This window comes from Narcine bancroftii, chromosome 6 (assembly GCF_036971445.1).
Source record: "Narcine bancroftii isolate sNarBan1 chromosome 6, sNarBan1.hap1, whole genome shotgun sequence".
NCBI lineage: Eukaryota > Metazoa > Chordata > Chondrichthyes > Torpediniformes > Narcinidae > Narcine > Narcine bancroftii.
Window position 1 is genome coordinate 77493857 of NC_091474.1, and position 24791 is coordinate 77518647.

At 41.4% G+C, this 24791-nt stretch overlaps 1 protein-coding gene across 5 annotated transcripts in view; it reads left to right on the forward strand.

The window, feature by feature from the left end:
- LOC138736244 (2-oxoglutarate dehydrogenase-like, mitochondrial) overlaps nt 1-24791 on the forward strand; it is an 83474-nt gene that overhangs the window by 35542 nt on the left and 23141 nt on the right. For all 5 annotated transcript variants that reach the window (XM_069885433.1, XM_069885437.1, XM_069885436.1 and 2 more), the window contains exons 8-16: nt 2383-2473; nt 5745-5924; nt 9271-9399; nt 9532-9711; nt 10992-11144; nt 11681-11783; nt 12697-12825; nt 16247-16397; nt 23992-24119. In XM_069885433.1, the coding sequence (XP_069741534.1) occupies nt 2383-2473; nt 5745-5924; nt 9271-9399; nt 9532-9711; nt 10992-11144; nt 11681-11783; nt 12697-12825; nt 16247-16397; nt 23992-24119 (1244 nt within the window). The remainder of the gene's footprint in view (nt 1-2382; nt 2474-5744; nt 5925-9270; nt 9400-9531; nt 9712-10991; nt 11145-11680; nt 11784-12696; nt 12826-16246; nt 16398-23991; nt 24120-24791) is intronic.

Sequence of the window (24791 nt, forward strand, 5' to 3'; positions counted from 1 at the left end):
AGGGAACGTCAGGGGGAACTTCATGCAAAGATTGGTTAGAGTATGGAACGAGCTACCACCTGAAGTGATGAATGGGGGCTCAATTTTAATTTTAAAGAAGAATTTGCACAGGTACATGGATGGGATGGGTATGGATGGGTATGGTCAGGGTTCAGGTCAGTGGGACAAAAGAGAATAGAAGGGCCAAAGGACCTGTTTCTGTGCTGTATTGTTCTATGGTTCTAAATTACAGTGTAATTAGGTCTGGATTGTGATTTTTGTGCTTGGAATTCTGTAATTGGTATACTTGGATATTGGTGGTATAAAGGTTTTTGTTTAATAAAGTGAAAATAGATGGGTTTTATTGTTTCATTTATACTTGATTTGGAATTTTATTGCTGAAGATCTTTATTTTGGTATCTATTCCTCTGGAATTTGTCTTTAAATGAACATGTCTTTTGTATGTCAGAAGTGTTTCATCAAATTTACAAAGGAAACTAGTAATAAAATGATATTAAATTTGTTTATAAAATTCTAATTTATTGAATATTTAGTCATGCAATCATGCTTTTTCCCCCAAATCTCTGCATTTTTCTTCCTCCCCATCGCTATCAGATTTCTCTTTTAAACTATGCTTGTTTCCAGCATCTCATCAGCCAGTCCAAATATTAAATCGTTTCTTTCATAGCTGTTTTTTTTCTTTGTTTCCTCTTCCCCATCACTTTAAACCTGTGCAACGTTTCCCCATCACCTTAAACCTGTGCAACGTCACTGATTCTCTTGAACTGCCCTCAAATTTTTTGCCTATTGTTTAGTTTGGCATGTTCTGAATTCCATTATTTTCACTAGTCAATATCTATTTGTCAGTTTTAAATGTGATTTTTCCAACATTGTGCTCCATACACCTGAATGGTGTCATTAATTCATGGGAACCTTGTGTATCTTTCCATGAAGTCAGAAATTGGCTATTGACTATAACTACTACTGCCACAAAACGATGAATTTCGTGACACGTGGAGGGTCATATGACCTCTCCATGAGGAACCTCGCCAGAAGTCAATGTCAAGCCCCACCCACAGGTTATTGGCCCCTTTAATTGCTTCACCAATATCTGGGCTGGACTCTGCAGCCCATGGCACTGTAAAACCCTCCATGTAAGAGCTATCTGCCTCTTACTCTTCCAAGCTGTGAACCATGGGTAACACTGGAGAGTCATTGGTAAAGTGTGCACAGACAGAGGCTCAGGAGCTGTGTGCTTAAAAAATCACTGTCCCTAGTTTAGAGTAGTTAAGAGCTGTGCCTGCACTATATCAAGGGGTCGTGTTTATCGTATGTCGTAACTTGATAATAAAGCTTTCTCTCCCCAAGCAGTTGAGAGTGTCGTATCATCGGGTAATTGTGTCAGTGTGTGTCTTTTTAATCCTGTCGCGGCTCCCCAATCCATCTATATAAAGACCACAGCCTTGTTTCTCTTCTGACTCATTGAACTTGTTTCTTCACAGACAACATATTAATGACAATAAATTCTGATACTTTCTGTTTGCTATCCTTTGCCCAATTTTATATCCTTTCTGTCCCATCCCATAAGTTTTGATAGTCCTAACAGACCAAACATGTAGTCCTACTTCAAGCATCTTTTCAAAGTTGCAGTCAATGAACTGCAATTTATGAATAATTTTGAAAAAAAAATTACGATTGTAAATTTTCACCTTGCATTTGGCCAGATATTATTGCTGCCACAGGTCTAATCGGACAAACTTTTTTTTCTGGATTTCTCAGTATCAACACTAGCAAGTAATTGCCAGGAAGCTCAGTGCTTCGATTTCACGTGTCGCATTTTATTGAAAAATATTTAAAATTTCACAAGGAACTGGCGAGAGATTATTGTTAAATATGTCGTTAGTCCCCTTGTTGATCAGGACTCTCATCAATGACCCCTTGAAGTAATTCTCTTCTTGGCATTGTAATTTTTTTTCATATTCGAATCTGTACTCTTTTCTCCCTTTCCTGAACGAATTGTAAAAATGGTGTTGATTGAGATAAATATTCCCATTAGCTGGCATGTCAAGAATTCAAACAGTGTAAGTGATCAGGAAAAGAATCAGTGACGTGAATAAATTTTGATGGTTAGAGTGGAGCGTGTGCTTCCAGTGGAAGGAGATGAGGAAAATTCATTTGGTACATTTAGAAGGAATCTTGTTGGATTGCTCTTAGAGCTGATACAAACTTGATGGGGGAAAATGGCTTCTTTCCATTTTATAATCTTCCTGTGGTTCTATGAATATTTTGCATTCAGGAATATTAGACATTTGATCTTAAAATCTGGATTTTAAATTCTGCTTTATTTTCTTTGGAGAAACTCAAAACTTTTTGATACATTAAAGAAAATTGAAATCTTTCTAGAGGCCGATTGAATGTGTTGGCTAATGTAATCCGGAAGGATTTGGAACAAATTTTCTGCCAATTTGACCCAAAGTTGGAAGCTTCAGAGGAGGTGAGCATCAATTGTTTTAGATGCTTTGTAATCCATGCAATTTCATTTGAAATCTTGTTTTGCATTTTCAGAATAAGCACGTACTTTTACTTCAGGTCACCTAAGAATTTCCAACGTACACTGTATTGAGTTTTGAAAAAAGATTTGGTTAAAAATTCAGAAGAGTCTTGTACTCATATGACTCCTGAAGTGGGTCTCCGGCCTTAAAACTTCCTCGAGATGCTGAATGATCTGCTGAGTTTCTCCAGGACTTTTGTGTTCTACACTTGTATTTACATGGTTTCTTTCATATCGCCCCATCTTTTTTACAGCCTACTTTAGAATTGTAGTCACTAATATATAAAAACAACAGCCAATTTATAGTCCAGTAAACTGCAGTGTGATAGAGACGCTAGCACTTTTTGAAAGTTTGAGGATTAATTATTAACCCTTTGCACTCTGGCCATTTTTAACCTTCCACAACATATACAGTGCCATACTTCAGACTGGGTCCATGGGTAAACCTTTACAGTACGAACACCAGTACAAACTATGTGATGGTTGCGAATAAAACCAGTCCTGGTAAACCAGGACATGAAGTATATGCACTTGTTGGTTGTCCCTAAAACCAGGACCCAGAGTCCAAAGGGTTAACTCAGTATAACTGCTCTACTCTCTGGGGTAAAAGATCACCATAGATTTGTCTATATCTGTCTGAGGGCTCTCAGAATGCTTCTTCAAGGTACAGTATAGCGCTGGTAATTAAGATAGATTTCTGTGCTTGGATCAATTCTGTGCAAGATAATTTGACTCTGAGGTAAGAGATCTGCCAGATGAGTCCCTGTTAACATTATTCAGACAAGAAGTGGAAAGTTGGCAATAACCAGTACGATTGTTCTTCTCGCTTTAACTTTGGAATAAAATATATATGTCCAGATTTGCAAATTTCAAAATGTTAGGAAATAATCAATCCCAGAGAGACTTGTAGGAAATTTAAAAAAAAATACTCCGGTAATGGCAAATGAATTTCAGAACAGATAATCCTAAGATATTCCATTTTTGGTAAGAAAAATGAGGTTCCATGTGACTTGTATGAATGCAAATGAACATACCATTAAAGACCAGTGACACAGGCTAAAAATGCCTTTTTAATATCAGCATTCTGGAGATGGAAGTGAAGATCAAAAGCTATGTTAATGAAACGCAGAAAAAAACCCTGCAGATTTAAAATAGTACTTGAATTGTCAGAATCAGAATTTATTGTCATGAACAAGTCATGAAATTCATAGTTTTGCGGCAGCGTCATAGAGCAAACATTCATATTATAGATGATTCAAATTGGAAAAGTGCTAGAAATCTGAAACAAATAGATGTTGGGGATATTCTGGCTGCATCTGTCGAGAGAAACAGGCAGTGATACATGTTGATAACTGTTCAACAGAACTAAACAGATGGTGATACAACTGGAAAGTCTGTACGTCTAAAATCACTGAATTAGGTGTGAGTCTGAATGTGTCTGGATGCAAGATGAGATGTTGTTTTGTGAACTTGCAATTAATTGTCTTTGTTGGTTTAAAAAAATACAAATTATCCCAGTTAGAGGATAGACTGGGAGTGAGCTGAAGAACTAAAGCTTGTCATTGTCATGTAAGCTTGAGGAGCAGCATCCTTCCCCTCCCTCAGAACATCACAGCTATTAATTCAATATTGAGCTAAGCCGTTTTAGGTAGTATTGGACAACAAAGATTTTGGTTCCTCAACTCTTTTGGGTGTATTTTATGGTTTGTAGGCTACTGATCACAAAAATCACCTTAAAATCTTCCTATCACGCATTTTTTTTTAGGTATAACCTATTTTTGTGATTTCTTTTCATATTTTAAGTCTGCTCATATAATGCCTACAAAGTAAGCAGTTTTGGCCAGTCCAGGCATGCAATAATTTTCCAGTCAAAATGTCAGTCACTCTAGCTGTACAGTCAGTCTTTCACTGAACCACTCAGAGTTGGTGATGTTTGTGTGAGTGGGTGGCTCCCACATTTCAGCAAAACTAACAATGTTGAAATCTTTGGGTTCACTTGGCTTCTGCAATTCTGTTGTCATTAGGAGCCGAGTCATGCCCTGGAAAGAGACGCTTTTCAAGAGAAAGTATTTTCAGAGATGAGCCCAGAAATTCTTTTCCATCAGAAAAGAATAAATAATTGGGATTGGATCAGTACAGCAGGTGATTACACTTGTGGGAGACAGCAAAATTCAAGCCACTAAGGAACAAAAAGAGTGTTTAAAAAAAAAAATCTATTTTGACTCAAGGAATCTGTGGCTTGTTCACTCAAGGAAAGGTTGAAGTGAATGATGTGGATATATGAAAGAAGATTAGCATATCAGAGTTGGATGCAAAATAGAACAAATCTTAACTGGAGTGTAAATATTTAATTGTAGACATACAGCACTGTAAAAGGCTAATTCAGCCCTACGAGTCCAGGCCGCCCAATTTACCCCCCCCCCCCCCCATTAACCTACAAGCAGGTATGTTTTTGAAGGGTGGGTTTATTGGTTTTAATGATGTTACATTCTGTATGATTTTGTACATTTGTTTTTGTTTATCTATTATATACATTAAATTTATATTTTCCAAATGATAATGTTAACAATTGCTTTTAACGGCCAATGAGCTCTGTGTGGTAATGAGAGCTTGTAAAGACAAAATAGTTTGCTTGTTGTCAAAGTCAATCATAAAGTGAAATTAAGAATAATGCAGTGGAAGTCAAACACGCTTTTATTTTAAATCTTGTGTTTTTTAACTGCATACTTTCTGAATCTTGATACAAAATATGGATTACCAGATGAGATATTTGATAGAAAATTTGTGCCTTTGCAGGTTCCAGTTTTCTATTTATTCGGTTTAATAATCAGAAGATTATTCGGTTGGATGCACAATTCTCTGACCTGTACAGTCAGCAGCATACATCACCTAATTTGCATTCTTAGTGTCTTTTTAGAGCCCACCTAAATTTGAAATGCATACCCTGCTGTTGTTGACAAACAGGAATGTGCGCTATATTCGTAATATGGTATTCAATTTTATGTGATTAAATGTTGGGTTATTTACAAGAAATCTGAAATGCAATAAAATTACCACATTTTTACTTGCTTAAAATTATCTTTTTAAAAATAAAATAGTATCATGGGAGTATTCAGAAATTCTCTTAAGTGATACTGAGAGTTCTTATTTTACTTGAGGACTCATCAATAAATATTGTATCGTCATTATCTGAACCACTTTCTGTGACATTCAGGGATCGGGAGATGTTAAGTACCACCTTGGTGTCTATCAGGAAAGGGTCAACCGAACAACAAACAAACAAGTATCTATGTCACTTGTTGCAAATCCTTCACACTTGGAAGCAGTAAATCCAGTGGTACAGGGCAAAACCAAAGCAGAGCAGTTTTATCGTGGAGACACCAAAGGCAAAAAGGTAAGATATTTTTTTAAAATGATGATCGTCACTATTCAGTAGATTATTAATCCCAATTTAAGGTGATTTTATTTGCTTGATGCTTAAGAATAGCTTTATCAACATCACTTTGTGGTATGAACTTAATCCAGAGTTAGAATCCAAGTATTCAGCAAATGCAACAAATGCATTTAGTAATTTACATTTGTTTTCTGTGACACCATCTCATTGAATTAAGCAAGAAAATCTGCAGACACCGTGATTGTAGTTTGCACAAAAAATGCTGAAGGAACTCAGCAAGTCTTGCAGCATTCTTTTTTTTTTCTTTTTTTATTCTTGATGAAGCAAAGATAAGGAGACATAACCATGTCATACATAAAAACACGCCCATGTGGTGGAGCCTACGTTTAACGTAGGCTGTTAGGCCACTCTCTGTCTCCCCCATCCAGCTTTCCCTCTCTTTCCTCCAGCTCTCCACTCCTTCCCTGTCCATTCACAGAGCTATACCCTCCCCCTCTCTCTCACTTTTCATCTTTTTTTCTCTTGTCCTCTCACCCATTTCAACTTATGATCTCCTGCCCGTGACCCTGGGCTCCTCTCCTGGCCCCTTCTCCAAAATTTTATTCAAGCTGAGGCCCAAAATGTTGGTTATGTCTCTTTATCTTTACTATATAATGAGTTTCTCCAACATTTTTGTATAAACTGCAATCTCATTGACTTAGATTTCAGCTCTCTTATGAAATGCTTTCACATTAGTAAAAATTTGGGGAAATTTTGCAGTATTGTGATCAAACATTTAGAAATGTATGTTTATCCCCTGAACTCTGGAAATTTTTAACCTTTCATAATATATACTCCAGATTGGATTCATGGATAATCTACTGTACAAGCACTAGTAGAGCCAGTTGGTGGTTGGGTATAAAACCAGCCCAGGAAAATGGGAACACAGTGTTTATGTGCTTGTTAGTAGTCCCTGAAAACTGGGTCATGGACTCCAAAGGGTTAAGCTATAGTAGCTAGAAATTATGAAAAATTATTTGAAAATTACTTGGGTGGTTGGTGCTCTGCATCAATGAGTTCCCTTGTGCATTGCAATATTTCTTAAATATATTTTCAAATTGTAGCGTTATGTGGATTTACAGCATGGTAATAAGGCCCTTCAGCCTATTTGAGGAGGACGTGGAATTAAAGGGCTGATAGACACTTAAATAGACAATGCATTGAAGAATATGGTGCAAATACAGGCAAATTGGATGTTCAGATGGATAAAAAGATCAGCATGGACCTGGTGGGCAAAAGGCTTGTTTCTGTGCTGTGTGACTGACTCTATTTATTTATGCCCTTCGAAATTTTATAAACATCCTCGAGTTTCCCTCCTCCTCCCAGTCTTGACACGCCAGGGAGAAAAGCCCCAGCCTCTCCTTGTTGTTCAAGTTCACTCATCCTAGTAACAAACTCATGATTTTTTTTTTCTGATTCCTTTCCAGCTTAATAGTATCTTTTCTGTAATGTACACAATACTCCACAAGTGTAGTCTTCAACAATTGTAACATCACATTCCTGCTTCTGTACTCATTGCCTTGTCTGATGAAGGCAAACTGTTAACCTGTGTCGCACTTTCATGGAACTATATTCTATACTGTTCCATCTCTGTACTCCACACACTCCACATCCCTACCTTTCACAACGCAAGTCCTGGTCTGGTTTAGTCTGTCAAACTGCAACAATTAGCACTTTTTCTGAGTTAAGTTCCTCCTTGGCCCAGTTTTCCAGTTCATCTAGGCTAGATCATGGTTTTCAAACTTTTTATTTTCTCACACAATCCATTTTAAGTAATCCCTATGCCATCGGTGCTATGTGATTAGTAAGGGATAACTTAAGGTGGTATGTGAGTGGGAAGGGAAAAGGTTGAGAACCACTGCTCTAGACCCAATTGTTACAGAAATATTTTTCCACCCACATACCACCTTAAATAATCCATTCTACTCAAGGATAGTCAGCGTGGCTTTGTGAAGGGAAGGTCATGCCTCACAAGCCTATATATTCCTTAAGAAAAGTACTACACCCTCCCTACCCAGTAACCCTCCATTCATGTGCCTGTCTAAGAGTCTCATGATTGAACCATCCAGAAAGTCATGAGATCAGTGGAACCTCAGCTGTGTGGATAAAAAAATTGGCTTGTAGGAAGAAAGCGGAGAGTAGTAGTGGAAGGAAACTATTCTGCCTGGAGGTTGGTGACTAGTGGAGTTCTGCAAGGATCTGTTCTTGGACCCCTTTGTGATTTTTAAAAAATAAATGACCTGGATGAAGAGGCAGAAGGATGAGTCAGTAAGTTTGTTGATGTCATAAAGGTTGGAGGAGTTGTGGATGGAGCTGAAGGTTGTCGAAGTTACAAGAGGATATAGACAGGATGCAGAGTTGGGCAGATGGAGTTCAATCCAGATAAGTGTGAAGGGATGCATTTTGGAAGGACAAACCCAGAAATCTGAGTACAGTGTTAATGGTCGGTGTGGATGAACAGAGGGACCTTGGGGTTCAAATTCATATATCCCTCAATGTCATTGATAGGTTAGTTAAGAAGGCCGATAGCTTCATTAACAAGGGGATTGAATTCAGGAGTTAACAGGTCATGTTGCAACTCCATCAATTCTGGTAAGACCACACTTGGAGTATTGTGTTCAGTTCTGGTCACCTCATTACAAGAAGGATGTGGAAGCTATGGCAAGGATGCAGAGGAGATTTACCAGGATGTTACCTGGATTGGAAAACAAGTTTTATGAGGCAAGATTTGCAGAGCTGGGGCTTTTATCTTTGGAGCGTAGAAGAGGTCCACAAGATTATGAGAGGCATAGATAGATAGGGTGGACAGCTAGCACCTGTTTTCCAGGGCAGGAATAGCAAACCCCAGAGGGCATATGTGCAAAGTGAAGGGAGCGAGGTTTAGGGGAGATATCACGGGTAAGTTTTTTACGCCGAGAGTTGTTGGTGCCTGGAATGCCTTGCCAGGGATGGTGGTGGAGGTTGAAACATTAGTGGCATTTAAGAGACTCTTAGACAGGCACATGAATGGAGGGTTGCTGGGTCGGGAGGGTGTAGTACTTTTCTTAAGGAATATATGGGTTAGCACATCACTGAGGGCCAAAGGGCCTGTACAGTGTTGTAGTGTTCTGTGTTCTATAAAACTTATTAGCAGAGAGAAGTACACGGGGCTGGTCAACTTACTGAGTTCCTCCTGCACGTTGCATTTAGCGAAGTAACTTGTACCTTTCTCTAAAGAGACCAAAAGGCTTGACGATTGCAGTGATTCATTCACACAATGCTAATGACTGTAGTGACTAATTCAAAGTAATTTATTTATAAATTGTAGGTGATGTCCATCCTTCTACATGGTGATGCTGCTTTTGCTGGCCAGGGCATTGTGTACGAGACTTTTCACCTTAGTGATCTCCCATCATATACCACACACGGTACAATCCATGTAGTTGTAAATAATCAGGTAAGAAAAGCAACTTTTAACTTGATATACAGTAAAATATGGCAAAGAATGGTCTGTGAAATGCTAGGTTGTTTCCAACCAGAGAAATGCATTCATTTCTGTTTCAATACTGCGTGTCTGCTCCTTTTGTAGATTGGGTTTACCACAGATCCTCGAATGGCCCGCTCATCTCCTTATCCGACCGATGTTGCCCGTGTTGTGAATGCGCCCATCTTCCATGTCAATGGTGATGACCCAGAAGCAGTTATTTATGTATGTCAAGTGGCTGCAGAGTGGAGAAACACCTTCAATAAGGATGTTGTAATTGACCTGGTAACTAACAAGATGTTGCTTTGCCCTGTTAAATATTTTACAAGCACAGCTTGATGTGTTTAGTAAAATTCTGTGATGATTAGATTTATTCAAATGCATTGGAATTGTCTGTTTCAGTGAATTTTAGTTTTAAAGTTATAGAATACATCAGTATAAACTTAAAGTGGTTATTCAATGTACATAACTCTACAGTAGAAGTCCAAAAATCCAGATGCTAGAATTCTCAAACTTTTTAAATTTAGTGAGCTTTTGTGTGTGTGCATGCCATAGATGCGCAGCGGCAACTTTATTGTGAACTTTATTTTCTTTAAAACTGCTCGTTTTGAAAAATGAAGCATGCTATATTTACTAATGAATAAACTATCAACATTTACCTGTTCATCTCTATTCCTCCTTAAATTTGAATTTTAAAAGTACTACTTGAGAATCCGGAAAATATGGACCAACCCAGTCCCTGAGCAGTGCAAATTTTAGGACTTCTACTCTACCTTCAGGAATCTTTTTTTGCCAGCCTGATTGCTCCAGCAAGGCAAAAAAAATATAAACTTTGGTTAGGTCACAATTCTGGTCATCTCATTACGGAAAGGATGAGGAGTCTTCAGTTTTAAGTTAATTGTCCCATGTATTGGAATGTAGTGATAGAAGTTGTTTTGTGAGCAAGCCCGTCGACATTTTGTATGTAGTATAAGACAATGCAAACTTTCAGAGAACAGGGTGTGGAGAAAAGACAACGTGATTTTATTATTTTGGGGTTCATTCAGGTGTTTGGTCATTGTAGGTAAGAAACTGTCCTTGATTCTGGTCACTTGTGAATCTTCCTGACAGTGAAGAGGTAAAGAAAGTATGGCTGTGAGTGATGCCTATTTTAATAAAAGCACCAAAATGTTGGAGGATCTCAGCCAGTCTTTTTGGTGTCTATTGGAGGCAAAGATATATTGCTGATGTTTCGGCCCTGAGCCCTTCAAGGAATAAGCCAAAAGCAGGAAATCTCAAACGCCCAGAATTCGGACAAGGCTGGGAGAGGAATCCAGACCAACAAAAGTTTTTTTTTTTAACTTTTTTATTTTTCACACCTTAAACCACATTGACCAAGATACAGATAAACTGGATATGATCAGGGACAGAGTAAGAATTTATCATGCTTGTGCGAAAGGAAACTGAATGGAGAGACAATCAGGGAAATGCAATGGCAACCTGGCTACTGTGTAATGATGAGCTGTACTAAAAGGTATAATGTGGATAGTTACAGGTGCTAATATCTTTTTTATTGTCACTGATAGGTTTGCTATCGTAAAAGAGGACACAATGAAGTGGATGAACCCATGTTTACGCAGCCTCTCATGTATAAACAAATCCACAAGCAAGTCTCAGTTCTGAAGAAGTATGCAGATACATTGATATCAGAAGGGGTTCTGACACAACAGGAGTTTGAGGTCTGCATAGTCTGTTGCATCTCAATTTCTTTGGTGATCTTGTTGGGCTGCTGTTTGCTTCAAAGAATACAAATCTCATTCCATTCCTGTCATGTGATATTTGTAATTGATCCATGTTTCCTGTTCCATTGTTCAATGCCATGTTTTTCCACGCAGATCACTGGATATTTCAAGTTGTCCAGAAACCTTTGGCATAGACTATCATTTGCTTGGGAGTGACTTTTTTCCCTGTGCACTTGAGTTGAACTCTGACCTTTTAGATGATGTTTCTGAATTAAACTGTTAGGAAATTGTAAGAATAATCCCGCATGCTTCTACAGTACCATTGGACAACCAGAAATACTTTAAGATCATAAAGTTTCCAGTAGTAAAGTGATTGTCGTTATGAACTTGAAAAAATATGACAATTGTTATTGAATCAAGAAATTATGAAGGCATGTTCATAATTTTCAGATTGACAATATGTGATTTTCAAACTAAAACTTTCAGATCTTCTCAGTGGTTTAATACTACTGTTTTTCCAATGTGTTTTACAGGAGGAAATAGCAAACTATGACAGGATTTGTGAGGAAGCCTATTCCAGAGCAAAAGATGAGAAAATTCTTCAAATTAAAGAGTGGCTTGATTCCCCTTGGCCAGGTTGGCAACATTTGGAAAGGTTTAGGAATGAGGGTGGTAAGGGAGGAGAATTGAGACTTGTCCCAAAGATGCACATTACTGTCGTGCAGAAGCATAGAAAGAGAAAAGTAACACACAATAGAAGTACATCTCTCTATTGTGAAACAGAAATTCAAAATAATAAATAAGTGAGCTGTGGTTCTTGTAGCTTTAGATTGAAAGTCAGCTCTTTGATGAAGGTCTCTAATAATTTCAGATTTATTGTCAGAGTATATACATGACATCACATTCAATCCTGAAACTCTTTTTCCTGCGGGCAAGGTAGCATTATCACTTATTGGTAGTGCAAAAAAAATGTACTGAACATACAATTGTCAAAAAATAACGTGTAAACAAACTGTACAATACAGAGAGGAAAAATCAATAAAGTGCACAAGTAAGAGTCGTTAAATGAGTCCCTGATTGAGTTTGTTGTTGAGGGGTCTGATGGTGGAGGGAGAGCAGCTGTTCCTGAACCTGGTGGTGCGAGTCTTGTGGCACCGATAACTTTCCTGATGGCAGCTGCGGGAAAGGGTGGTGTGATGACAGTTGCTGCTCTCTGATGGCAGTGTTCTCTGTTGATGTCCTCGATGGTGGGGATGGTTTTGCCTGGCCTATGATGTCCTGAGTTGAGTCCACTACCTTTTGCAGGTCTTTATGCTCCAAGATATTGGTGTCCCCATACCAGTCCATGATGCAGCCAGTCAGTACACATTCCACCACACATCTGCAGCATAGATTACGTCTCAACATAAGCATTGTATGCTTCCGATTAATTGTGTTATATGGTGTAGTGTTTTTTCACTTGTGTTAATTGATCCTTTGCTTATTCAGTTTTATAATTTCATGTTTGTATTGCCAGATTAATGATTGCAAAAATAAAATTTTGATCCAGGTTTCTTCACTCTGAATGGAGAACCGAAAAGTATGACTTGCCCTCCAACAGGTCTTCCTGTTGACATCCTGCAGCACATTGGGAAAGTAGCCAGTTCAGTGCCAGTTGAAAATTGTACTATTCATGGAGGTAGGCATCTTTATTTGTAAATTGAATATCTCATGAAGCAATATGGTATGTAAAAATATTTTTATAGAGACTAATTTTAATAGTTGGAAGAGTAATTATCACTGAAGAAATGGTGAATTTGTTCAAATATGAATATTGCCCCTTTTGAATAAAAACTGAGAAGATGTCATTGGTCAGTGTGGGTCAAGGCTGCACAAATTTTGTTTGATTAATATAATACTATTGAATTTAAATACATGTTTACGAAGTTGGCTCGTCAAGTGTTTTATTGAAGGTAAATGCATCCTGACGAGAGTTGGATTCATGTTCCCTCCATCAGTCTTTTTATGTCTGATCTATTTGCCACGCATTATTGGCAATCGATAAGTCATGACTTGTTCTTCCTCATCTGAACTATGCTGTGTCTGTTGCATTGAAAACTCTAAAACTTACTGAGATGGAGACAGAAAGATCGTTGCAACAAGTTGTATTGTCCCTCTAAAGTAGCCTCCCAACCTAGGAATTTTTCTTGTGCTCTTTTAAATACTCTAGTCGTAGATTCTCACACACACACTTAAATTTAAAAAAATAAAATCCATCACTTTTATGTGATTTTGTATTTTAATCTTGGCATTAATCTTAAATGCTTCTTCCAATTTTATTCCCGTGCTCAGTAAAATATTCAAAAGCTTCATTTAAAATTGTGTTATCCTTCTTGGCTACTGTCTGTGAGGATCCTTTAATGTGATTAGTTGCTCAGTCAGCTGAGTGACCCCGCTGCTCCAAGACTGGAGCATGAGAATAACTAATGCCTGTAAAGGGGAACTGTCTGCCAAGAGATCACTAGCAGGAAACACTATTGTTTTGCCCTCATTTTAACTTTGGGGCTAATTAGATTGCAAGTCAGTTGGAAGGAAACAAAGCCACTGTTAAAGATTTCATTTTTATTTTACAATTTGTATATCTGCTACAATTTATTAATTTCACTTTGCAAGTGTTCAAGTATTGCATGGAAAGATAGTCCATCTGCTTTGCATCTGAGGTGGTAAATTTGAAATGTCAATCAGCATTTTCTTTATAAAGGAAAGGTTTAATTAGGTTCCATGAAATATTCCCGTTTTGCTGTGCATACATTTTTCCAGGTGAAGATGTAAATAGCAATCCATCCTTGGTAGTAATTGTCTCTGCGGTTATACTAATCGCAGATTTATTTACAGGAAACTGGCTTGATAGCATAAATTGTCCAAGGTCATATTTTACAAAAGTCTGGTTTTTATTTCTGCTGATTCAGAGTGTGATAGAATGGAACTAAAATTTACTGGTATTTGTAATGCATGAATAGAGCATTAGAAGAACACCGTCAGACTCTGCAATACTCAGATTAAACCCTCAGGCTTTTTTCAACTTGTGAAACAAGATTAAGTAAATGTTTTGAATACATGAACCCATAGCTCCAGAAGCAGTAAAAAGATCAAAGTGAATATTCTATTGATTTGTGCATATTTTGCACAGATGAATATAGCAGAGATGATAAACCACCAATGGCTGTTTATCAATGTGTGACTTGTCTTCGTGGGCTTAACAAAATATTCTTAAAACCTACCTCAGTGCTGATGGAATTTGAGGAACCCTCCCTGCTGAGCTTTTACTGGCTTTCAGTTATACATTTAAATATGTACTACTAATATATTTGATGGATTGTCTTCAATATTTGAATTCAAGTTATATTGGAAACATGATTCACAATGATCACTGGAATTAAATGATTATCAGCCTACCATGCATCTATTATACATGGGTATTCACATTTCTTGTTCCATATTCTGAAAATGTTTGTTGGAAGATTATTCCATTATTCTTGAATGTGAATAACCTCGTCAGATTTTAAATTTGTTTTTTGTTTGTGATTCAGGCAATTTGTTAAATTCTGAATTTGGACTACACTTGAGATTGATTTTTGTGTAGATTCCTCGATGGCTTAGTTCCATTTATATGTCACTGAATATTCCAGAACTGCAGCATTCAGTGGCTTGTTACTTGGAAGAAGATGGATATAATTAAGTTTGTCTTTAATATAAGTGAATTTTTCTGAGCCACAGTGATTTGGGGCAAGACAATATTATTTTTTAGACACACAGCATAATAACGGGCCCTTTCAGCCCACGAGCCCATGCTGCCCAATTAGCCTACAACCTTGTACGTTTTTAAAGGGTGGGAGGAAACTGGAGCACCCTGAGGAAACCCATGTAGACACGGGAAAGCTTACAGTCAACACTGGATTCGAACCTGGGTCTCTGACACTGTATCAGCATTATGCTAATTAAGCAGCCCAAATGCTTGAGCTTGATGTCCTCTGGCAAGGGAGAGAAAAATTAGGTGTAGCTACAACTCTTATCCAGTCACCTGTGACAGAAGAGTAAAGTTGGATGCGAGGTGAGGGTAAAATTGAGTGCAGCAGTGTTCGATATGTCGTTGGTGCATATGCTGAAAGGTATTTCACTTCCCAAAGACCTGATACTATTTGTGGAATAAAATAGAGTGATAATGGAAATCCAATTAGAAGCTCCCTGCCCCCGTTCAAAAATAATTGTGCAAAAGTGTTTTGAATCTTTTTACCGTTTATAAAAAATTAACTTCATGAAGATTGTTTTCTTTATTAGCCCTAACTGTTCAGGTCAGTGCACTTCAAATGTTTTGCATGGACCAAGAACAGTGTCCTTGGTCATATATTTGTGAAAGTGAACATTTCAGCCCTTAAATCTCGTAATTGGATTCTTGTGACTCAAGGATCCTTAAGGACTTTGATGGACAGGGGCATTACTCTCCATCTGTTCTGGAATATTAAACACCTGCGCAAGCAACATTGTTCTATTTTAACAATAGTTTGCCCTTTTAAGGTTGGTGCATTTAAATTGCAATGGTATTATGGCTATAGAGAAGGCATTTATTTGTGCATTGAGCATTTGATGTGGTCACAGGACATCCAGTCAATTCCTTACAGCATAATTTTGTAGTTCTGAGTGGCAGCTTGTGTGCACTAAGAAAATCCAAGCAGCAAAGAATGAGTGATAAGTCATTGTGGTGTTGGATGAAGGAAGATAACTGGCTTTGAAAAGTGCCTTAGGATCATGCACATCTATTTTCCTCCATGCACCACTTCTTCATCACTGAATTGAGATTCTATCTTATGTCACTTAATTCCTGCATATGATTTCAAATCTATGGCGTCTTGAGGTTCCAACCAAACTGCCACAAAGAAAGGTGATCCAAACACAATTTAAAAATAAATCCATGATCTAAGCTTGTGAAGGTGATGAATTAAAAGTTTTTCCATGCTGTAGAATTAAAAGGTTAGGAAAATCAGACTGTTGATCATTGCAGCATCTGCTATAATTTCCAGAACACTGTTCATTACCTGAAGATCTATTTATAATTTTTCCAGGTTTGTCTCGCATATTGAGGGGACGAGCAGGGATGATCAAGGATCAAATAGTTGATTGGGCTCTGGCAGAATATATGGCATTTGGTTCTTTACTGAAAGAAGGAATACACGTGAGGCTCAGTGGACAGGATGTTGAAAGAGGTACCTTCAGGTAAACATATTTCAAGCATGTCTACTACCCCTTTTATGTTAGATCCTGCAGAAAGCAGTCAATATGATTTGCAATGCACAAAAGTGCTGGAGAAGCTTTTGTGGGTGGTACCGTTAGCATAGTGGTTAGTGCAATGCTATTACAGTCCCAGCGCCACAGATTGCAAAGCGTTTGTACGTTCTCCCCATGACTGCATGGTGCTCTGGATCCCTCCACCTTTCAAAACGTACCGGGGTTGTCAATCATTTTGGTGTAATTGGGTGACATGGGCTCGGACGCTGGAAGGGCCTATTACCGTGCTCTATGTGTAAATTTAAAACTCAGCAGGTCACGCAGAATCTATAGGAAGTAAAAGGTGATCAATATTTTGGGCCTGAGCCCTTCAAATCAGGAATGAGGAAAAACAACAAGAAAAAAATCTCCAGCACTTTAGTATATTGCAGTAGATCCCAGCATGTTTTAGTCGCTGAAAGTCATTCCACAATCCATTCTTCACATTCCACAATTTAGGAATGTTACATAATACAAAGGTTGTATCTGCATTTCCAATTAATAGCTGTCTTCATATTATTAGATTGTTCACAATTGAAGTATAACACTTTCAGAAACCATGCTGAGAAAATGACATCTTCATAAAACACCTTAAATTCTGACATGGTGTTTTTTGAAGTGTTCAGTTTTCTTAAGCAAATTAAACACATCTGAGATTTTTATTCCAAGTATCAGTAGTTAGCTCTGAAGAAATGTTAATGCATCAGTATTGTGATACGTTAGTGTTACAACTTGTGTGCTGTGAATAAATTCAACTTCTTTATGCTTAAATTGTGGTTATATGTGCTGCTAATATATTTGATGGATTGTCTTCATTATTTGAATTCAAATGATATTGGAAATATTTGATTCACATTTATCAGCCAGCCATGCATCTATTTTATATAGGTATTTCACATTTTTTAGTTCTGTATTAGAATCATGGAACATTACAGCACAGAAGCAGGCCCTTAGGCCCTTTTAGAATGAGTGGAATTATTATTCTGCCAAGTCCCACTAACCTGCATACCCCTCCCATTCTGTACCTATCCAAATTTGTCTTCAAATTGAGCTTTCATTCACCACTTCATCTGGCAGTTCATTGCACACTCCCACTTCTCTCTGTGTTCCACCTGAGCTTTCACCCTTTGCCCATGTCCTCTGGTTTGTATCTCACCTAACCTCTGTGGGAACAGCCTACTTGCATTCATTCTATCCATACCCATCATAATTTTGTATACCTCTATCAAATCTCCCCTCATTCTTCTATGCTCCAGAAGTAAAGTTCTGACCTGTATAACCTTTCCCTGTAACTCATTTCCTGAAGACCCGGAAACATCCTAGTAAATCTTCTCTGAACTTTTTCAATCTTATTGAATGTTGTTCAATATCATGTGCATAATCTCATCAGATTTTTTTTGTTTGTAGTTTGACCTCTTTTGGTTTTTCAAAAAGTTTGAAAACCACTGTTTTTATCATACCAAATTGACTCACATGTGCACGGTTTCATAACTCCAAAGGAAATAGGCCAATGACAATTTTTCTCAAGCAAAATATTTCAGTAAGAATTGGAACTAGAGCTGTGATCTCAACCTTCCCTTCCCACTCACATCCCACCTTAAGGAATCCCTTACTAATCACAGAGCACCAGTGGCATAGGGATTGTAGATTGTAACTCCATTGATATGTCACTGAATATTCCAACACCGGAATCTTTCTTTGGCTTGGCTTCGCGGACGAAGATTTATGGAGGGGGTAAAATGTCCACGTCAGCTGCAGGCTCGTTTGTGGCTGACAAGTCCGATGCGGGACAGGCAGACACAGTTACAGCGGTTGCAGGGGAAAATTGGTTGGTTGGGGTTGGGTGTTGGGTTTTTCCTCCTTTGTCTTTTGTCAGTGAGGTGGGCTCTGCGGTCTTCTTCAAAGGAGGTTGCTGCCCGCCAAACTGTGAAGCACCAAGATGCACGGTTTGAGGTGATATCAGCCCACTGGCGGTGGTCAATGTGGCAGGCACCAAGAGATTTCTTTAGGCAGTCCTTGTACCTTATCTTTAGTGCACCTCTGTCATGGTGGCCAGTGGAGAGCTCGCCATATAACACGATCTTGGGAAGGCGATGGTCCTCCATTCTGGAGACATGACCTACCCAGCGCAGTTGGATCTTCAGCAGCGTGGATTCGATGCTGTCGGCCTCTGCCATCTCGAGTACTTCGATGTTAGGGATGAAGTCGCTCCACTGAATGTTAAGGATGGAGCGGAGAAAACGCTGGTGGAAGCGTTCTGGGAGCTGTAGGTGATGCCGGTAGAGGACCCATGATTCGGAGCTGAACAGGAGTGTGGGTATGACAATGGCTCTGTATACGCTTATCTTTGTGAGGTTTTTCAGTTGGTTGTTTTTCCAGACTCTTTTGTGTAGTCTTCCAAAAGCGCTATTTGCCTTGGCGAGTCTGTTGTCTATCTCGTTGTCGATCCTTGCATCTGATGAAATGGTGCAGCCGAGATAGGTAAGCTGGTTGACCGTTTTGAGTTTTGTGTGCCCGATGGAGATGTGGGGGGACTGGTAGTCATGGTGGGGAGCTGGCTGATGGAGGACCTCAGTTTTCTTCAGGCTAACTTCCAGGCCAAACATTTTGGCAGTTTCCGCAAAACAGGACGTCAAGCGCTGAAGAGCTGGCTCTGAATGGGCAACTAAAGCGGCATCGTCTGCAAAGAGTAGTTCACGGACAACTTGCTCTTGTGTCTTGGTGTGAACTTGCAGGCGCCTCAGATTGAAGAGACTGCCATCCGTGCGGTACCGGATGTAAACAGCGTCTTCATTGTTGAGGTCTTTCATGGCTTGGTTCAGCATCGTGCTGAAGAAGATTGAAAAGAGGGTTGGTGCGAGAACGCAGCCTTGCTTCACACCATTGTTAATGGAGAAGGGTTCAGAGAGCTCATTCCTGTATCTGACCCGACCTTGTTGGTTTTCGTGCAGTTGGATAACCATGTTGAGGAACTTTGGGGGGCATCCGAGGCGCTCTAGTATTTGCCAAAGCCCTTTCCTGCTCACGGTGTCGAAGGCTTTGGTGAGGTCAACAAAGGTGATGTAGAGTCCTTTGGTTTGTTCTCTGTACTTATCTTGGAGCTGTCTGAGGGCAAAGACCATGTCAGTAGTTCCTCTGTTTGCACGAAAGCCGCACTGAGATTCTGGGAGAACATTCTCGGCGACACTAGGTATTATTCTATTTAGGAGAATCCTAGCGAAGATTTTGCCTGCAATGGAGAGCAGCATGATTCCCCTGTAGTTTGAGCAGTCTGATTTCTCGCCTTTGTTTTTGTACAGGGTGATGATGGTGGCATCACGAAGGTCCTGAGGCAGTTTTCCTTGGTCCCAGCAAAGCTTGAAAAACTGATGCAGTTTGACATGCAGAGTTTTGCCGCCAGCCTTCCAGACCTCTGGGGGGATTCCATCCATACCTGCTGCTTTGCCACTTTTCAGTTGTTCAATTGCCTTATATGTCTCTTCCCGGGTGAGGACCTCATCCAGCTCTAGCCTTAGGGGCTGTTGAGGGAGCTGGAGCAGGGCGGATTCTTGGACTGAGCGGTTAGCACTGAAAAGAGATTGGAAGTGTTCTGACCATCGGTTGAAGATGGAGATCTTGTTGCTGAGGAGGGCTTTGCCGTCTGAGCTGCGCAGTGGGCTTTGGACTTGGGGTGAGGGGCCGTACACAGCCCTTAGAGCCTCGTAAAAACCCCTGAAGTTGCCAATGTCCATGCTGAGCTGGGTTCGTTTGGCGAGGCTAGTCCACCACTCATTTTGGATCTCCTGGAGTTTGCGCTGAAGATGGCTGCATGCGCGACAGAAGGTTTCTTTCTTCTCTGGCCAGGACGGCTTTGCAAGGTGAGCCTGGTGGGCAGCTCGCTTCTTTGCCAGCAGCTCCTGGATTTCCTGGTTGTTTTCATCGAACCAGTCCTTTTTCCTGGAGGAGAAGCCCAGTACCTCTTCAGTGGATTGCAGTATGGTAGTCTTCAGCTGATCCCAGAGGGTTTCAGGGGACGAGTCCGTGAGGCGGATTGCATCCTCGAGCTTTGCTTTGAGGTTTGCCTGGAAGTTTCCTCTCACTTCGTCTGACTGCAGGTTTCCAACATTGAACCTCTTTCTGGGGTCTTTACTGTTCCTGGGCTTTGGCTTGAAGTGAAGGTTGAGCATGCAGCGAACCAGCCGGTAGTCAGTGTGGCATTCCGCGCTGGGCATGACCCTGGTGTGGAGCACATCTCGTTTGTCTATTTCTCGCACCAGGACGTAGTCCAGGAGGTGCCAGTGTTTGGATCGGGGATGCATCCAAGTAGTCTTCAGGCTGTCCCTCTGCTGAAAAAGGGTGTTTGTAATGACAAGCCACTGTTCTGCACAGAGCTCCAACAGGAGGCGCCCATTGTCGTTGCACTTGCTGACACCATGCTTGCCCAGGATTCCTGGCCAGGTTTCTGAGTCTTTGCCGACGCGAGCGTTGAAGTCGCCAAGGATGACAAGCTTGTCGGCTGTAGGGGTGCGTTGAATGAGGTTGCGCAGGTCAGTGTAGAACTTGTCCTTTTCTGCTGGTTCCGCCTGGAGGGTTGGAGCATAGACACTGATGAGGGTGATGCGACGCTTGTTTTGAAGGGGGAGTCGCATGGACATGATCCGGTCCAAGTGGCCTGTCGGGAGGTTTTCGAGTTTGGAGGCAATGGAGTTCTTGACCATGAAGCCTACACCAGATAGGCGTTGTTCATCCATAGGCTTGCCAGACCAGTAGAGTGTGTAGCCCGCGCCGCGTTCTTGGAGGCTGCCTACATCTGCAAGGCAGTCTTCACTGAGAGCGGCTATGTTGATGTCAAGTCTGAGGAGTTCATGAGCAATGAGGGCAGACCGACGTTCAGGTCGGTCAGCCTTGTCTAGCATGGTTCTGATGTTCCAGCATGCTAGCTTGAGTTTGTGAGCATCTTTTGAGGGGGAGGACATGGAGGGGTAGGACGTGGACCTGTCCTCGGGCCTGCGCAAAGGAGCTTTTAGGTGGAGTGCAGTGCGCGCAGTACTGGCCCCATCCTTTACACCCATGGTTCGTGTGCCGTGGCCAAGCAAGCTGGGACGTGGCAGCGAGGTCCTTGGGTCGTAGGTTTTATATCGGAGTGGCCTTCTCCTATGCAGGTTTCTTACTCGGGCTGGAGGGGCCTGCCTCCCCTCCTAGGTCGGTCCATACTGCCCGGACCGGGGCCGAGGCCGCCGCTGCTTTCCCTGTGCCCGGTCTGGGGCCGCCGCCTCCTACTTTCTGCCCAGCCGGGGCCTCCGCCAGCCTCACTCGACCGAGGCCGGGGCCGCTGCCTCCCCTTAGCTCTTGCCCGGATCGGGGCCGCCGCCTACCCTCTGCCCGGACCGGGGCCGGGGCCGCCACTGCTTTCCCTGTGCCTGGACCGGGGCCGCCGCCTCCTACTTTCTGCCCGGACCGGGGCCTCCGCCAGCCTCACTCGACCGAGGCCGGGGCCACCTCCTCCCCTTAGCTCTTGCCCGGATCGGGGCCGCCGCCGCCTACCCTCTGCCCGGACCAGGGCCGGGGCCTCCGCTGCTTATTCTTCAGCACCATTTACAACGACACCCAGTCCCCAAATATTAATAAAGTACTTTTAAGTATAATGATAGATATAATCAAAAATCTTCCACGCACAATTATTTTGGATGTTGGTGTGAGAATAGCATCGTTTCCCACATTTGGAAAAATCTCTTGTACTTCTATAATAGGAGTGCCATGGGATATTTCATATCCTTCTAGGGGAGAAACAACTTTGCTTTGTAGCTTGTTTTAAAGCTGGAAATTGGATATAATTAAGCTTGCCTTTTTATACGTGAACTTTCCTAAGCTACAATGGTTTGGGGCAAGACATTATTATGTTTGAACTTGATGTCCTTTGGCAAAGGAGAGAAAAATTAGGCGTAGCTACAACTTTTAATCAGTCACCTATGACAGAAGACTAAAAGTTAATGTGAGGTGAGGGCAAAATTGAGTGCAACAGTACAGTGTCATTCTGCATGTAGTATATGCTTTTCCAAAGAGCTGATACAGCTTGTGGAATTAAATCTTGCACAAAGATGAATAAATGTGTAAGTTGTTGAATGGGAGAGAGTGATGATGGAAACCCATTTAAAACCTCCTCCAAATTTGAATTAAAATGGAACTCTTCTTTTTTCTTTGGCTTGGCTTCGCGGACGAAGATTTATGGAGGGGGTAAATGTCCACGTCAGCTGCAGGCTCGTTTGTGGCTGACAAGTCCGATGCAGGACAGGCAGACACGGTTGCAGCGGTTGCTGGGGAAAATTGGTTGGTTGGGGTTGGGTGTTGGGTTTTTCCTCCTTTGTCTTTTGTCAGTGAGGTGGGCTCTGCGGTCTTCTTCAAAGGAGGTTGCTGCCCGCCGAACTGTGAGGCGCCAAGATGCACAGTTTGAGGCGATATCAGCCCACTGGCGGTGGTCAATGTGGCAGGCACCAAGAGATTTCTTTAGGCAGTCCTTGTACCTCTTCTTTGGTGCACCTCTGTCACGGTGGCCAGTGGAGAGCTCGCCATATAACACGATCTTGGGAAGGCGATGGTCCTCCATTCTGGAGACGTGACCCACCCAGCGCAGCTGGATCTTCAGCATCGTGGACTCGATGCTGTCGGCCTCTGCCATCTCGAGTACTTCGATGTTAGGGATGAAGCTGCTCCAATGAATGTTGAGGATGGAGCGGAGACAACGCTGGTGGAAGCGTTCTAGGAGCCGTAGGTGATGCCGGTAGAGGACCCATGATTCGGAGCCGAACAGGAAGTGTGGGTATGACAACGGCTCTGTATACGCTTATCTTTGTGAGGTTTTTCAGTTGGTTGTTTTTCCAGACTCTTTTGTGTAGTCTTCCAAAGGCGCTATTTGCCTTGGCGAGTCTGTTGTCTATCTCATTGTTGATCCTTGCATCTGATGAAATGGTGCAGCTGAGATAGGTAAACTGGTTGACCGTTTTGAGTTTTGTGTGCCCGATGGAGATGTTGGGGGGCTGGTAGTTATGGTGGGGAGCTGGCTGATGGAGGACCTCCGTTTTCTTCAGGCTGACTTCCAGGCCAAACATTTTGGCAGTTACCGCAAAACAGGATGTCAAGCGCTGAAGAGCTGGCTCTGAATGGGCATCTAAAGCGGCATCGTCTGCAAAGAGTAGTTCATGTTTGAGCAAAAAGCATACATGTGAAGATTCAATTTGAAATACATTAAGCACAGTTGGAGTAGTGGTTAGCGCAAAGCCTTTACATTGCCAGCGATTGGGACCTAGGTTCGAATCCCGTGCTGTCTATAAAGAGTTTGTACATTCTCCCCGTGTACGCTTGGGTTTTCCCCCGGGGTTCTGGTTTCCTCCCACCATTTGATACATGCTGGGTGTGTGGGTTAATTGTGTGTAAATTGGGCGGATCGGACTCATGGGCCGAAATGGCCTGTCACTGTGCTGTATGTCTAAATTTAAAAGTGTCTCAAATGGAATATTCCCACATATTTGTAGAGCCCAATTTTATTGTCACATTGTTGTTTTCACAGCCATCGCCATCATGTATTACATGATCAAGAGGTTGACAAGAAGACTTGTGTGCCTATGAACCACCTGTGGCCAAACCAAGCTCCTTACACAGTTTGTAACAGCTCTCTTTCTGAATTTGGTGTCTTGGGTATGTTAAATACTCTTAACATTTTGCTATTGTCTACCTGGATTTGCTGGACATGATTAACCAACATTTGGCATCAGCAGAAATTTCAGAAAAAGAGAAGCCAAAGAGAGTCCACACAGAGTCACTGAGTGTCTGTGGATTTGCCTCCAGCGATCCTGCAGCCTCTGCAGCTACACAGACCTTAGTCCAAACCATCAGAGCACCTGAAATCCAGATCCAAACCTCTACACAATCAGGAAGTCTTCAATGCCCTTGGCACCCTCTCATATCCCAGTTCTGATTCCTGGTACCCCTTTAGCCAGTCTCCAGCAGTTCACAGCCTGGTGTGAGTTCCTTGCCTGAGTTAGCAACAGCCCACCACATGTGCGTTCTTCACCCTCAGAGCCCCTCGCTAATCCACCGCCATGATTACAGTCCTATGGGTCATATCTGCTTCTCTTTCTTAATCAGGGGCTGATCTTCCTGTTTTCTGGTGCCCTGTGCCAGATCTATGCTTCCCTGAAGTCTGTAACTCCTCAAGGCAACTGCCAGCACAGGCTCAGCCATCTTGAACCCAGACCCAATCCTGTGGTTACAGGATTTTAAAATAAACCACTGCTTGCTCCTGTAACAGGCCATTTCAGCCATGTTTGGAGCTGTTGGTTGTTGAACTGGGCTAGTAAAACTGCAGCG